The 14,551-nt window shown below is 38.7% G+C and overlaps 1 protein-coding gene across 2 annotated transcripts; it reads left to right on the top strand.

Moving 5' to 3' along the window:
• Nucleotides 1–626: 626 nt before the first annotated feature.
• Nucleotides 627–13,195, top strand: NHLRC3 (NHL repeat containing 3). Of its 2 annotated transcripts, XR_006532380.2 has the most exons (8): nucleotides 629–964; nucleotides 1,394–1,546; nucleotides 1,860–2,007; nucleotides 4,123–4,323; nucleotides 6,165–6,256; nucleotides 8,886–8,998; nucleotides 9,843–11,482; nucleotides 12,814–13,195. XR_006532380.2 is itself a non-coding variant. In XM_014830421.3 (7 exons), exons 1-7 carry the CDS (start codon nucleotides 881–883, stop codon nucleotides 10,093–10,095), a joined length of 1,044 nt encoding a protein of 347 aa, XP_014685907.1. In that variant the 5' UTR covers nucleotides 627–880; the 3' UTR covers nucleotides 10,096–12,381. The 2 variants fall into 2 exon arrangements, 1 of the variants encoding a protein (XP_014685907.1); XM_014830421.3 differs by lacking the exon at nucleotides 12,814–13,195 and having other exon boundaries at nucleotides 627–964; nucleotides 9,843–12,381.
• The last annotated feature ends 1,356 nt before the right edge of the window (nucleotides 13,196–14,551 follow it).

The raw sequence follows: 14,551 nt of genomic DNA on the forward strand, positions 1-14,551 counted from the left end.
ACTCATGGCCTGGCGCGCGCTCACCCCCAGTAGCTCCGCCAGACTCGTGGGTCGCGCGGCCCGGGCAGCGGCGGCCTGGCAGGCTCTTTGTTACCAGCTGCCACGGCTTCCGGGAGCGGGCCGGCGGCTGGAGAGCACCCGGAGCCGGGCGAAGTGGGGCACGGTCTCGGAGAGGGGAGCTCCCGAATACCGCAGGGCCAGCAGCGCCAAGAGCCCTTCTCGGTTACCCCTACGGTTCCCACCAGCTCATGGGGGTCCTGTAATGAAACCCGTCGCGCCCGAGTAAACTCAACTCTGCGCTGCCAGCTTAGGCCACCCTTTCCTAAAAGCCCATGGAGGGGGTCCTGGTGTGGGAACGTAGGTATCCATGGAGGATGCCTGGATCCCTTGGAATCAGACACGGCTGAAATCCTTCCCAGAGCCTGGAAATCATTTTTTGAGGGTTACATCCCTATGTCTCTGGTTTGAGTGTGCTAGCTTCTGATTTTTCAATCTGAATTAAAAAAAATGAATATCGAGTGGTTAAGGCATATCTACGGGCGCCCTTGTTTTGAGGGACAGGAGAAGTCCTCAGCGGGGACCGCCCCGAGGGGCGGGAGAATGTGGTCATTGGGTCAGCCAGAGGCACGTGACATGGGGGCGGAGACCGGGGAAGGCGCCGGGAGTACGGAACCAGGAGTTCTGAATTGCTGCGCGCTGGTCTGTGCTCCTTTTGGGTTATCGAACCCGCACATCCAGGGAGGAGGGATTGAAGGTGGGAGCTTCTGGCCGGTCGGTTGGCCGACACTCTGGGCAGCAACGAACCGCTGGGACCTGAGCCTGCCTGGCGGCTCCCCGCCGCCTGCGGACCCTCCTCCGTCGCCAGGCTTCCCGTCTTGTCATGGCGAAATTCTGGGTCTGCGCGGCCGGCGCGGGGTTTTTTCTTGCATGTCTGATCCTGCATTCGCGTTTCTGTGGCTCTCCGGTGAGTTGAGTAGTGAGGAAATGGCTGTCGGCTGTGTGGACAGCACTGTTAGGAGGGGACACCGCGGTCGTGGGATGGAGGTGCCGGACCCTGGCTCCTGCACTACCTTCAGCCAAAAGCTGCACCGGGGGCCGAACCACCGACGTGTTGCCTTGTCTCTTAGTGTTAAACAGTTTGTATCTGGTACATCTCCGTTTTCTTTATTTTCTCTTCTTTTCCAGCTCCCATTACATCCTCAACGAATTTGCAGGTGTGTGTTGGGGTGGCCTTAGTGTTTAGACGTATAAGCCTATTTCTTCCGAATCGTTTCTGTCCAGCAGTCTGAACACCTCTGTGGCAGATGTCAAAGCATGCTTAAAAATCAGCCTTTTTTTCCTTTTTTTTAACCTAGAGTGTAAACTGAAGCTTAATCTTCTGATTTTGTTTAAGGTTTTAAGGAACTTTGCTTTTCAAGTTTCCTGGAGAACTGAGGAAATTCTTTACCGCCTGGATGTGGATTGGCCTGAGTATTCAGAATACTTTACTGGAGCAACGTTTGGTGTTGCCGTTGACTCCCTCAACGGATTGGTTTATGTAGCCCAAGTAAGTAAAATTGGGATATTTTTTAAAAATTATGAACAGGAAGGAAATAACAGCCTTTCTGTTTTACTGTACTAAGTAACCATCTATAACGGTTTATATAATGCCAGTTGTGGAATTTGTATTTTGAGTTGGTTTCAAGTAAAGTTTTTGGTTGTGAGTCTGATAGATATTAATATCGTTAGGTTTTGAAGCTGGGTTTTTAAACATTACTGAATTTCTTGATTAACCTTTAATTTTTGTTTCTCTCTGTCAAGATAAAGATTAATTCCTTAAAACTGATTCTATCTAAGCAATTATTTTTGTATACCTTCAGAGAGGGGATAACATCCCAAAGGTGTTAGTGTTCACAGAGGACGGATGTTTCCTACGAGCCTGGAATTATACAGTTGACACACCTCATGGTATATTTGCAGCCAGTACACTACATGAACAATCCGTCTGGATCACAGATGTAGGAAGTGGTATGTGTAGTAACGTCTATTAAATTATCTTGCTAGAAATCACATCTTTGCCCATGTTCTTGCTTGTACATTTTAACATCAAAGTTGCTGAGTCTAATTGTAATTTCTTTAATGATTCATTAAATCACTTGTTTCTAAAAGTCTTTATATTGTACTTCTGTAGAGTTAAGACGTTTAACAAGGAAACTCTAATTATTATGATCTTTCCTTTAGCTTATCAAGGGACTTTTCCTCTTAAAGAATCACTTGCTCTTCCAAGATTAAAAAATTATAAACCTCTTCAATGAAGCCAAATAAAGTGTCAGTCTCTAAAAACGAATGAATGGAATCCTTGCCACTCATTTTCCTTTACCAGTTCTCTTTCAAAAGAGATTGTGCTAAGAAACCTGAACTGCTTTGTTGCCCACAGTGGAAGATTTGCAGAAACTGCTGGTGTTAACTGCAGCGTGTCTGAAATCTTTGTTCCATCAAATAGTTTTAGTAGAATGTGCTGAAAAACAAAGTAAGCACAGTGGAATTTATAGCTGTGGAGATCAGTTTTTAGAGACAGCTGTTTGCATGTGCTTGTGGCTTAAGACAACACGGTACCAGAGATAACTTGGCATTATCTCAGGGTCTCAGGAAGCAATGGGATCATAAGGGCAATATTTCTAGTATTCCTTGGCTCAATTTTGTTCATGGCTTGAAGGACATCTTGTTTCCCCAGTTCTGGCTAATTCAGATACCATTTTGGAATTAACAAGGTCTCAATTTTTGTAAGAAGTGCCATTACCACATCTGTTCAGAACCCTAAAGACTTCTGAGCATCAGCCAATACCCCATTTATTTCAAGCTGTATTTTAGATGGTAACATTCCAGTTAAACCCCAAAAATCTAGATTATCTATGAGTTCATTGTAATACTGTAAGGAAGTTTGACTATTTTCACTTCTTTTTTTTCAGGATTCAGTGTTAAAGCCCTTTACTTTTGATTTGTTCCATTCATGTGATCCTTTTTTTATAAAACACTTCACTGATTCCCAGAAATAAATAGAACACACATGATCTCTTCATTCTTTCCATTATGGCTCGTTTTTCCACACGCAGATCTGAAGACAGTTTTTGCATTTCTTCCCATTTTTCAAAGGAATAAGTTCCCTTTAATAAAAACTTGGCTACAAATCAGCCATTTTTAAAAAACGTTATTTACTAGCATTGTATTTTTTTGTGAATTTTGTAGAAACTTTGAAATTTACTTTCTTTAATAATGTTTTGTTATTGCTACAAACTTTAGCTCAAGCCTCTAAATCAGGTATAATAATAAATACAATTTTCAAGATGGAATTGTAATGCAAGCTGATTTACTTTATTTCCAGTAAGCTCAGTGTATCCAGTTTATCTTTTAAATGTCTACCAGTTAGTTTGCTCTTGGTGTGCCTTCAAGATGATAGCTGTTAACTGCTTTATGGTTTTTCCCCATTCATTAATGTTCTACTTTATACTTATGCTTGTAAGATTATTTTAACTCAAAGGAATTTTAGTGTAAGTGAGAAGATAAGTTACTAGTGATTTGAAAAGATTTATTCCTTCCTCAGGAAAGAAAAGTTAATGTGTTGAATTTTGAATTTATTTCCACTAGGAAATAAATATAGAAATTATAGTTTAAAAAATTATGTATTATAAAGAACTTATTTGCCGACATACTAAAATTTGAGATCTGCACGTGAATGACTAAAATAACAGTTTTCAAATATGGATTGTTACTTTTCCATTTCTTTCTTGATTCCCTTTTACAAGTAATGCTTATTCAGGGTCTTAAGATTAAAAAAAGAAAGTAGTGTACCAATAATTTAATATCTTTCTGTATAAGCTTTCCGTATAAGGAGTCAATTTTTTTGGTTTTATTTATTTGAATTTAGAATCTACTTGGAGTATTTGAGCTTTTAATTCATGAACAGATTTGGCTGTAACTAATGAAGAAGCTCTATTGCTTGTTAAATATAACATTTAATTATCTGAACCTACTAACTTTTTATTACTGTTTAATTCTATCAAATTTTTGTGCTCAACTTACCTGGAAAATGTAAATGTTTATACAGTGGTTATATTTCTGAAATGTGCATGTCTGTCTTTGTAGGATCCTACGGTCATACTATCAAAAAGTACAATTCCTTTGGTGATCTTGTTCAAGTCTTGGGTACCCCAGGCAAAAAAGGCACTGGTTTGAATCCCCTGCAATTTGATAACCCTGCAGAATTATATGTAGAGGACACAGGAGATATGTACATTGTGGATGGAGATGGAGGATTGAATAACAGATTGATCAAATTGTCCCAAGGTACCTGGCTTGTTTTTGTGTGCTATTGTAAGAATATTACTTAATAAGTTGGCTTTAATTTGTTTGGATACTTGGTATAATATTATAACTGTTGTGTATGAAGCTGTGTATAAAGGCCTCTAGTGTATTACTAGGAAAAAATCAGAACAGATGTGTGGAATGACCAATAATAAATGCTTTTGATATTAGGCTTGTTTATTTTTCACCAAAATCTAGATGTTTCCTTCAAAATGAACTAGAGGCAGTATGAGAATTTGTAGTGGGCTCAAGAAATAAGTGGTTATCCTGTATAATTACGAATGGAGAGGTTAGGAACCTGGCATCTCAGAGCTGAGGTGGCCTGCAGGGTGATGGATCGGCAAGTGTTTTATTGTATTCCCTGCTCTGCGTCCTCAGTAGTGTCCTAGGTGCAGATCTGTTGCAGACGAAACAGTTAAATGCTACTCTGTGAAACTGATTGTTGAAGTAGAATCAGATTAGAAGGAGAGGCTGCTTTTGACTGGAGAAGTAGGACAAGAGTTCATGAAGGGAATATTCTTGAACTCAACTGGTTTTGCTGGGAGAAGAGAGGGATGGGAGGAGCCTTTACAAGGCCTTATCACGCAAGGTCTACAGGTGAAAATTAGCAGGTCTTCTAGGAAAGGAGCTCAGGATGTACTTTTTGAATAGTAGAAAATAAGATTTACGATGTCCTTGAAAGTTGATCTGAGGATTTTGAAGCCATAATTTTGCTATAAGGAGACTTTGAGGTTTTTTAGTAAGAAAATGATGTTATAGAAGCAGAGTTTTTACAAGACACAATACTATATCAGGATATATTTGCAATAAGCTCTGTCATTTGGAGGCTGTCTGGTCACTTTATCACCCCGTAACTGAATTTGGTTGGTGTTAGAGGGAGGTGAGATGGGGATAAAGTAAGAATCTAAAAAATTCTGTGAAAGAAAGAAAGAACCAAATTTAGGAGACAGATAGAATATAGGTGTATTAGTTTCTTGTGGCTGCTGTAGCAAATTGCCACAAACTGGGTGGCTTAAATAGAGATTTCTTCTGTCACTGTTTTGAAATCCAGAAGTCTGAAATCTATAGGGCAGGCCATGCTCCCTTCAAAAGCACTAGTGGGGGGATCCTTCCTTGCCTCTTCCAGCTTCTGGTGGCTCCAGACATTCCTTGGCTTATGGCAGCATAACTCTAGTCTCTGCCTCTGTCTTCACATGGCCTTCTTCTCTGTGTGTCTCTGTGTCTCAATCTTCCTCTCCTTTCTTTTATAAGGATGCTAGTCGTTGGATTTAGGGTCCACCCTAAATCCAGGATCATCTCATCTCAAGATCCCTAACTTAATTACATCTGCAAAGACCCTATTTCCAATAAGGTCACATTCACAGGTACTGCAGGCTGGGACTTGGGCACATCATTTTTTTGTATGTCGGGGGAGGTCACAATTCAACCCACTACAGGGGTACTAAAGGAGATAAACTATAAAAGCATCGTGTGAATTTTTAAGCTCAGAGGAATGGTAATACTAAATATCGGATTATTTGGGAAGTGGAACCAGTTTGAGGGAGAGGTTGACATGAACTCTAAATAATGATTTTAAGTGATGAAAAAATTCAAGTGGAGATAGTCATTAAAGAAGTAGATTAATTACTTGAAGTAGAGAACAAATTTTTTTTTGTAAAGCATAAGAAATAGGCAAATAGATATATATTCAGAAAGCCAGGAAAGCATAACCAACTTGGGGTATAATTGAATAGTTTGTCTACAACTTAGGACATAAAATATAACATGCGAATGCATAAGGTATTCTATATATTGCTCTGACCATATATGTTTACCATTTATAGATTTCATGATACTTTGGCTGCATGGAGAAAACGGAACAGAGCCTGCTAAGTTCAACATACCTCACAGTGTTACACTTGATTCAGCTGGTCGGGTAAAAGTGCCATGTCATTGTATCTGGACCTGTGTGTCTGAGTCTGTGTGTGTGTGTGTGTGCCTAGGTGTATGTGCCTGGACATGTATGTGTGCATCTTGGTGCACACGTGCGTGTCTGGACTTCTGGGTATGTATGTATGCTAGTGGATGTGTGTATCTCAGTGAGTCTGGACAATTCCTCTGGGCTGAATATATCCACAAACTGTTATAAGTGTTTGAGTCCTGTAATGAAGGGTCTCTCCAAATATTTAGAATGAGCAGAATAGATTTCCTGTGTCACTTAAAAGGTAAAGAACAAATGATGAAACAACACCTAAGTAAAATTACCTGAGAAAAAGAGTCTTCTTTCTACTAGGAAAACACTGTTTGAATGTATTTTTAATTCCAGAATTAAACTAAATTAAATTAATTCTAGAATGTATTAATCAAAAGAGGGATGGGAGAGGTTAATCTTGGAAGCTTGAGAAAAAGAGCCACCCAGGCAAACTCCTTCTCACTGGCTGCACTCTGTCTGGGGAACAGAAAGCTTTAATCAACAAATTTCAATCCATTTCTTTTTTATCCACCCCTATCCATTACCACCTCTTTTGCTTTTATACGTCTTTAAGCATACATAAGAAGCATACACTTCTTTGGGGTTACCTTCCTATAACCTAACCCCCGACTTGAGATGTTTTGTATTGGTTTCTCCTTCTGTTTTCTTATAATAGCCTGTACTTCCCAAATTTAGTAAGTAACTATCATACTATAATATAATCATTTAATTATCTCCCCTAATAGAGTCTAGGCTATGTGAGGGCACATACTGAATCTGTTTTCCTTTATATCTTAGTGCCTGGCATATAGTAGTCATCTTGTACCTGCTTGTTAAATGTCTTGGTGCACAATGGATGCATCAGACTATCTTGGCTTCTTGCCATTAGAAATTTAATCCATTTCCACTTCTGCTTCTGTGCTAGGCAAGCAGCCTTCTGATTATGATTTGGCTTCCTATGTTGACAAAATGAGAATGTTTTGATCATAAAATCTTCAAGTATTTCCCATCATAGATAGGAAGATAACTGAACATGCGAACTTTCTCTGTAAATTGGGAACTAAAAAGTTGGAGTTCTGGTTTTACACACGACTCTCCTGAGCCTGGTTAACTACTCCCCTCGTGGGATAAAAACAAGATCAAGTTTCTGAGCATGCAAGAACTAGACCCAGGTAAATTCACCATGGTGGGGAATGTCCTTTTGAGAGGCCTTGAAGATCATTTGATGGGGTTACTCTGCCATTACTGAGTGATGAAGAACAAGAGTGTTGATTTCTGCACAGTTGTATTTTTATAACAACACTATTGTATTGTGAACACTTTACATGGTTAACTCATTTAATCATCACTCCAACCCTATATGAAAAGTTCATTAGTTCCAGAGTTAGACTTGTTTCTTAAACAAAATTTCTCATAATCTAAATCTATTGAGTAAGAAAGATAATGCTAACAATATGAAGTGTCATTCAATCCTAGGGTCTAAACTATATTTCCTCCTTGATCACTTATCTAAGACAGTAATCCCCAAATCTTTAAGGAAACCCATCCTTAGTAAAGATCAGGAAAAGATCTTGAGAAATTACCTTACTTGAGGGTCAACAACCTTTCTAAAGTGATAGAATGAGTCTTTGTTTCTGATTGGAGATGAGTTCAGTAGCTATCAAAACTCACATGCATTAACAAAGATATAGTCAGGGTTACCCTGAAGAAATAGGCCCTGAATCCATAAACCCAAGAAGTCCAGAGATCCTGAAGCAGGGAAGTGTAGAGGTCAGCAGAGTTGGCCCACCCTTCCAGTCCTTTCTTACATACCTCTCCACGGCCCTAGCCATCTGTCATTAAAAACTGTTTCACCGTTTGTGTGCCATAGGTTGCATACATCAAATACAGTACATGAAATGTCATTTAGAATGACTCTACCTTCCTGTTTTATAACAGTTTACTTAATGACTCATTACAGCTGATAGCAAACCTAAGTTAAACCTATTGGTGGCCTCTTCTTTGTGTGTTACGGAACTCTCCCAAGCTTCCTCTTTCAGTGGTTCTGCACTCTGGACGTGCCTTAGTAAACAGCGGGTAGAGGTTTAATGATGCTGCAATAGGAGTGAATCCGTGGCTTCCCCAGCCTGAGCTCCTGAGGAGCGGGGCTGCTTTTCTTTGTCTTTGTCTTAGTACCTGGCCCAGAAACTGACAAGCTGACAGGACTCAGAGACAGTGAATGCTTGTAAGAGGAATGAATGAATGCTGTCACTTCTCATTATCTGCTAATCCTCTGCATTATAGTGGAGCACTCCAGTTTTTTAGTTATTCAAATATTTAGCAGACAGAGCATTATAGGCTTTGGGTTAAGACAGGTGGCGTAAGCGACTCTCCCATTTATTGTAAGCTCACTTCAAACATGGTGTTTAGCCATCCTGAACTTCAGTTTCCTGTCTGAAAATGGAGCTTTTAGGAGTCCTCTACATATTAAATGAGATAATGTATGTGAAACTAATGAAAATAAACTTTCATTCTTCTCCATCTCCCCTTTCTTTTTTCTTTCTTCTCATTATAATGTGGATCTTTTCCAGTAAACACTTTTTTGGTTTCTTAGGTGTGGGTTGCTGACCGAGGAAATAAAAGAATTCAAGTATTTGATAAAGACACTGGGGAGTGGTTAGGAGCATGGACTAATTGTTTCACGGAAGAGGGACCTTCTTCAGTCAGGTAATTGTTTCTTTTTATTTTAAAGCGCTTGTTTTATTTGGTTTATGTTAGTTTCTCTGAAGAGCTAGCTGAAAGTTAAAATATCTGTTGTTAATTTTAAGCAAGGAAAAAGGGAAGGAGACAAGTGTGCAGAGAACATGTAATTGTATTTCAAATCCCAGGCAGAGTGAAAGCAGTTTAACTCCCAGTGCACTGTGGGGTCCAAATGTCAGAGATAATATATGCCGGACCTGTCCCACAGCCTTTACCCTCGAGATACGTTTGGTAAATTTTTTTTCTTTTTTTTTTTTAAAGATTTTTATTTTTTACTTTTTCTCCCCAAAGCCCCCCAGTACATAGTTGTATATTCTTTGTTGTGGGTCCTTCTAGTTGTGGCATTTGGGACGCTGCCTCAGCGTGGTTTAATGAGCAGTGCCATGTCCGCACCCAGGATTCGAACCAACGAAACACTGGGCCGCCTGCAGCGGAGCGCGCAAACTTAACCACTCGGCCACGGGGCCAGCCCACGTTTGGTAAATTTTTAAACATAAAATGAAAATAAAAATCTTGAGTCTATAGTGTCAGATCCAGGCTGACATCAGTTCTCCCGTAGTTTCATTTTGTGTGGTACTCTGATAATTGTTATGTTTTAAAAGTTTAAGCTAATCTTTGGCTGTGTCTACCATCACAAATCTCTCATTCCCTCATAAACAGTATTAGATCAATTTTAAATTCTCCTTAAAAGAACTCTTCAGCCAGTAGGTCCCTCCTGTTGTTTTGCTCTGTAGGGAATAAGAATGTTGAAAAAGTAAATGTTTATGTTAATTTTACCTAAATTTATTATGTAAACTGTCTTTCTCCATAGATTTACCCTTGATGGGAAGTACTTGATTGTAGCCCAGCTGAACCTTAGCAGGCTCTTATTTGTGGCAGCACCCCCAGCAGGAAGCATCGGCGACTGTTCTGTGATCAGCACAATCCAACTAGCAGATCAAGTTTTACCTCATCTTTTAGACGTCAGTGGGAAGACTGGAGCAATCTTTGTAGCAGAAATTGGAGCAAAACAAGTACAAAAATATGTCCCTTTGAATAGCTATTTCCTGTCATTTGGTTCATAATGTTTCTTTTCCTGGAGATGTTTCAAGTGGAAGTTCAGATTCTCAAATTCATTGTGAAATACTTAAAAATAATGTCCAAGCACAAGAATTTGTTTATTTGTAGCTGACCCAGTGTCAGAAAAATTTGTTCTTATGTCCTTAAGAATCGTGTATTTTGTTGCCATTCTTGCAACTTAGTTTTACTTGTAAGTGCATAGGGATATTTTAATGAAGGAAATGTAACTCTAAAAATATGGGGTCATAAAGAGGTACTAAGGTTGACCTAGTTATTTGCCCTAGTAGACTAATTCTCCCTGGGGGGAGAAAACAGGAATAAAAATGGGTTGCAGGGTAATGTATTGAGTTTCATGGGAAGAACTACAAACCTCCAGTTTGTTCACCTTGTGTAAAATGAACTGCTCGAGAGACTGAGTCGATGGGCTCTGGATTCATGAGTGCCCACCGAGTGCTAGGTACTGAAGATCCAAAAATGAAGAGGCAGGTTTTCTTTGTGTGCCTTCTGAGTAGCTTATAGTCCAGTGGGGACACAAGCGTACAGACACAACACAGTGACAGCAGCACACAGGAATAGTGGGACTTTTGGAAGGAGGAGGGTTACATCTGACTGAGGGAATCATGGCAACTTCGCAGGGGAAGTCGATTTGAGCTCCAACTTGGGAAACTGAGCAGGAAAACACAGCAGGTTCCAAGTAGAGAAGTTATAAAAAGTTATAAGCTTGCTGTGAACTTTTAGTAGGTTTGCTTTTAAAAGCCCAACTTGACTTTGGTCCTTTAGCTGGAAGACACTTAATTTCAGCCTTTAAATGTAGGAAGAAAGTGGGTAGAGTCTAATCAGCACTTTATTGAAAGGGATCTTTACAAATAACTGGAATGTTTTTTACAGATATCCTTAAAAATAGGGCCTGTGCTCAGTGCTTCCTCCTTTCTTTTTTCTTCTTCTAACTTTTTTTTCTTTTTTTACATGAACTTAGTTCATTCCTAACATTTGTCTACCTCAAAGAAGTTTTGAAATTATTTATGTGGGAATATGTCCCAAACGCTTTGAGCTATTAAGATGAATAATTTCCTATGTTCTGTTTCCATGTCTCGTTTTTATCCCTTTGGTCTGAATATTGGCTTCCCAATTAAGACCATTTTTTCAGTTTCTTCTAGTTTATTCTAGGTTTTGGTGGATCCTTGCCATATTGTGATCTTTCAGATCATTCTTCCCATTTTCTCATATTGGCCTCCCTCTTTATCTTGGAGTTTTACTGTAAAATCTGTAGCAGTTGAGGAATCTGGAGCTGACTCTCCTCCTTGCCTGTCATGACTGGAGTCTGTTTTCCTGGACCTGGAGGAACTCATACTTGTGTTGATGCTCGGGTTATACCATGATGCAGTTAGGAAGGTAAGTCTACCAACAGGAAGCTGTCCTGTATTCCAAGGCCTTGATAAGTGTGTTTGTGCAACTGATCCAGCTGTGTGATCTTACGTACGTTGCATTAGTTTTCTCTTCAGTACAATGGGAACATCATTGTCTGTTTTTGAGGAACGCTGTGAGGATCAGATGTGCAATAGGTACACATGTGCCCTTTAGGATCTATAGCTCTGAGTACGTTAAAACCATCTTATTAACAAAGGTCCTTCTAAATGTGCTGTTTACCTGATAGCAACTATCAGGTTTGCCTTAAATTTGCATTCATTGCTTTTATCAAAATGTATCAGGGGCCGGACCCATGGCCGAGTGGTTGTGTTCGCACGCTCCACTTCAGCAGCCCAGGGTTTCACCAGTTTGAATCCTGGGTGCGGACATGGCACTGCTCATCAAGCCATGCTGAGGTGGCATCCCACATTCCACTAGAAGGACCTACAGCTAGAATATACAGCTATGTACTGGGGGGCTTTGGGGAGAAGAAGAGGAAGAAGAAGAAGAAGAAGAAGAAAAAAAACGTATCAAAACTTTACTCAGTTTAGAGTATAGTAAATTGATTTGGATGAAAGAAAGTAATTTGAGGTTTCATTTGTTTTTAAGCCAGGATGAGAAGTGCAAATGTCTCTTTGAAGGAATGCAGGTTAGGTAAACTGATTTTGTCATTTCAAAAATGTGGTATTTAACTTTGTTTTATACCAGATTCTTATAAAACTTGCTAAAAATATTGGTTCCATATATCTTGCTTAAGTGTTTATTTTACTAGCGTACTTATAGTATTTCACTTCTTTCCTTTGGATGAATTGGTTAAATGGATGAGAAATGTGTTGTATTTTCTATTAAAAAATACAAATTAAAATTTTGGAAAGAAAAAGTAATATTATTTGGCACTCCAGTTTGATTTTGTTGTTACCAAAGCAGTTTATAATTTCTTATTCCATTGTGTCATTTCAACAATTGTGATCTATCCATTGATGTGAGCAACAATCGTGAAATCCTAGGATGGTGCTGAGAGAATATCCTCCTCTTCATTCACATGTGAAGTGTAGGCTGAAGTGCACAGATATTGCTAAAGGTTGCTTAGAAGGCTTAACGTGGCTTTTGAGATGGTGGATGGGTACAAACAATGGTAATAACTAGCTAACTATATTTTTGTGTTAGAAATGAAACCTCCGTATTCCTCTACTTTCTAGATCTATTCTGGGGAGGGGGGAGGGTGTTCTGTATTAGAAAATCAAAGGCTATGGTGGGTGTCTTTCCTAACCTCCACTGTAACATTGGGTCTTTAAAATGGATTGTTTGTCCCTCAGAGAAGACGTGCGTGCAGTCTGATGGTGAACTAAGGAGACCTGTATAATTTGTGCTTGGGTCACAGAACAGATTAAATGACATCTTCAGACAGTGTGGCTGCTCAGCTGAAGGTGATAAAGTCCTAACTTTTCTTTCCCTTTTGTTACCTTTAAAAATCATTGGATTTTAAAGCAGGATAGATTGGATAGCCAATATTAAAACTGGAAACTGTCAGAGTTTTGCTCCTTAGATTCACCAAAATAAATCAGAGTCGTAAAAAAATGGTATCCTAAATTTATGACTTTAAATTGTTTTCCTCTCTGCTCTAAATTTTCAGTAGTTATCAAATAAAAAACTTTTTTAAAAAGTGAGAATACATCAGATTTTTTCATTCAACAAAAATATATGAAACAACAGCTGTGTGAAGGCAGTTAAGCAGGTAGCTTCTGCCCTAGAGTCCACTGCCTTTGGGAAAACAAGACAGGCAGCCGTGGCCTTTAATTCCTCCTAGGAGGGATCGTGTTTGGCACTTGTGTTGTGTTACATCCTTAATACAAAAGAGGGCAGTAGAGTCCCACTTTTAGTTTTTCTTCAACTTGCTTACATTTTGAGGAAATTGGTTTATAGGTGACCTATTTTCCAAGAGTTTTTGGAAATTTTTACTGTTTGATTGGACATTTTCACATTAAAAAAAAAAAAAGGTTAAATGTTTTCGATAATTCAAACCAACAACCAGAAGGGAATAGCTCATTTTAACCATTTTAAACTATAACCTGAATATGAGTTTAGCACAATAGAAAATGCATTCATGCTAGCGGAGAATTATTCTTGTTCTCCCTGTTTTTTCCCCAAATAATTTTGCCTTGTGGTTGCTGACTCTTACAAATAAGAAAAATGGATTATTTACAAAGAGGCCAAGTCATTTCTGTACCAGGCATTTATCCATAGAATCCATGAGTTTATAGAGTAAATTATCCCTGTAAATATTTAATGACATGTAGATACTCCCTTTGTAAGAACTGAGTGGAACCTGAGCAATGAAAAATAGCACTTTCTGAAACTCGTTTCCTGCATTGTAAACAATGAAATCACATTATGATTTAATTCTGCTTCTATGTAATTCATAAAGAAAAGATACATAACATGAAACAAGCGTGTCCTAGGTAGGTTGAGTCTTTTGAATAAAATCTTTACAAAGGTAGATTAAATTGCATGTGTCATAACAAGTTGATATCATACCTGCTTCTCAGTTTTACCATTTCATTCTCAAGAAAGAAAATTTTAGTAGCATGGTTCGGGTCTCAGATTCATTCTTTACCAGAATCAGTTACTGATATGTGTTAATGAAATTTTTTTTCATAGGACTTTTATGTACAAATGGTCACAGTCCCCAAAGTTAAACATTTTTATAAGATTTTTCTTCATAGTATGTGTACGGGGTATTTTAATGTTTCGATGCTTACTATATTTAACTGAAGTAGTAATTTTTACTTAAAGGGATTTAAGAATTACGTATATGTTTGTTTTTAATCAACATTAATTTTTAAAATTTATCTCGTTTTTCCTTTGTGGGGTGTATGTGTGTGTGTAAGTGAGGATCTAAAGGGCCTTATGCCCAAATAGATCAGAACAACTGGATCAAAACAATTCGTTGAAACTTAACGTGGCTAAATGTAAGTATGTACATTTAAAAATTCATGGAAGAAACCTGGATTGGCAACAAATTGTTTGAAAAAGATTTGGAAAGTTTCTTGGCCA

The sequence above is a fragment of the Equus asinus genome, chromosome 11, assembly GCF_041296235.1.
Source record: "Equus asinus isolate D_3611 breed Donkey chromosome 11, EquAss-T2T_v2, whole genome shotgun sequence".
NCBI lineage: Eukaryota > Metazoa > Chordata > Mammalia > Perissodactyla > Equidae > Equus > Equus asinus.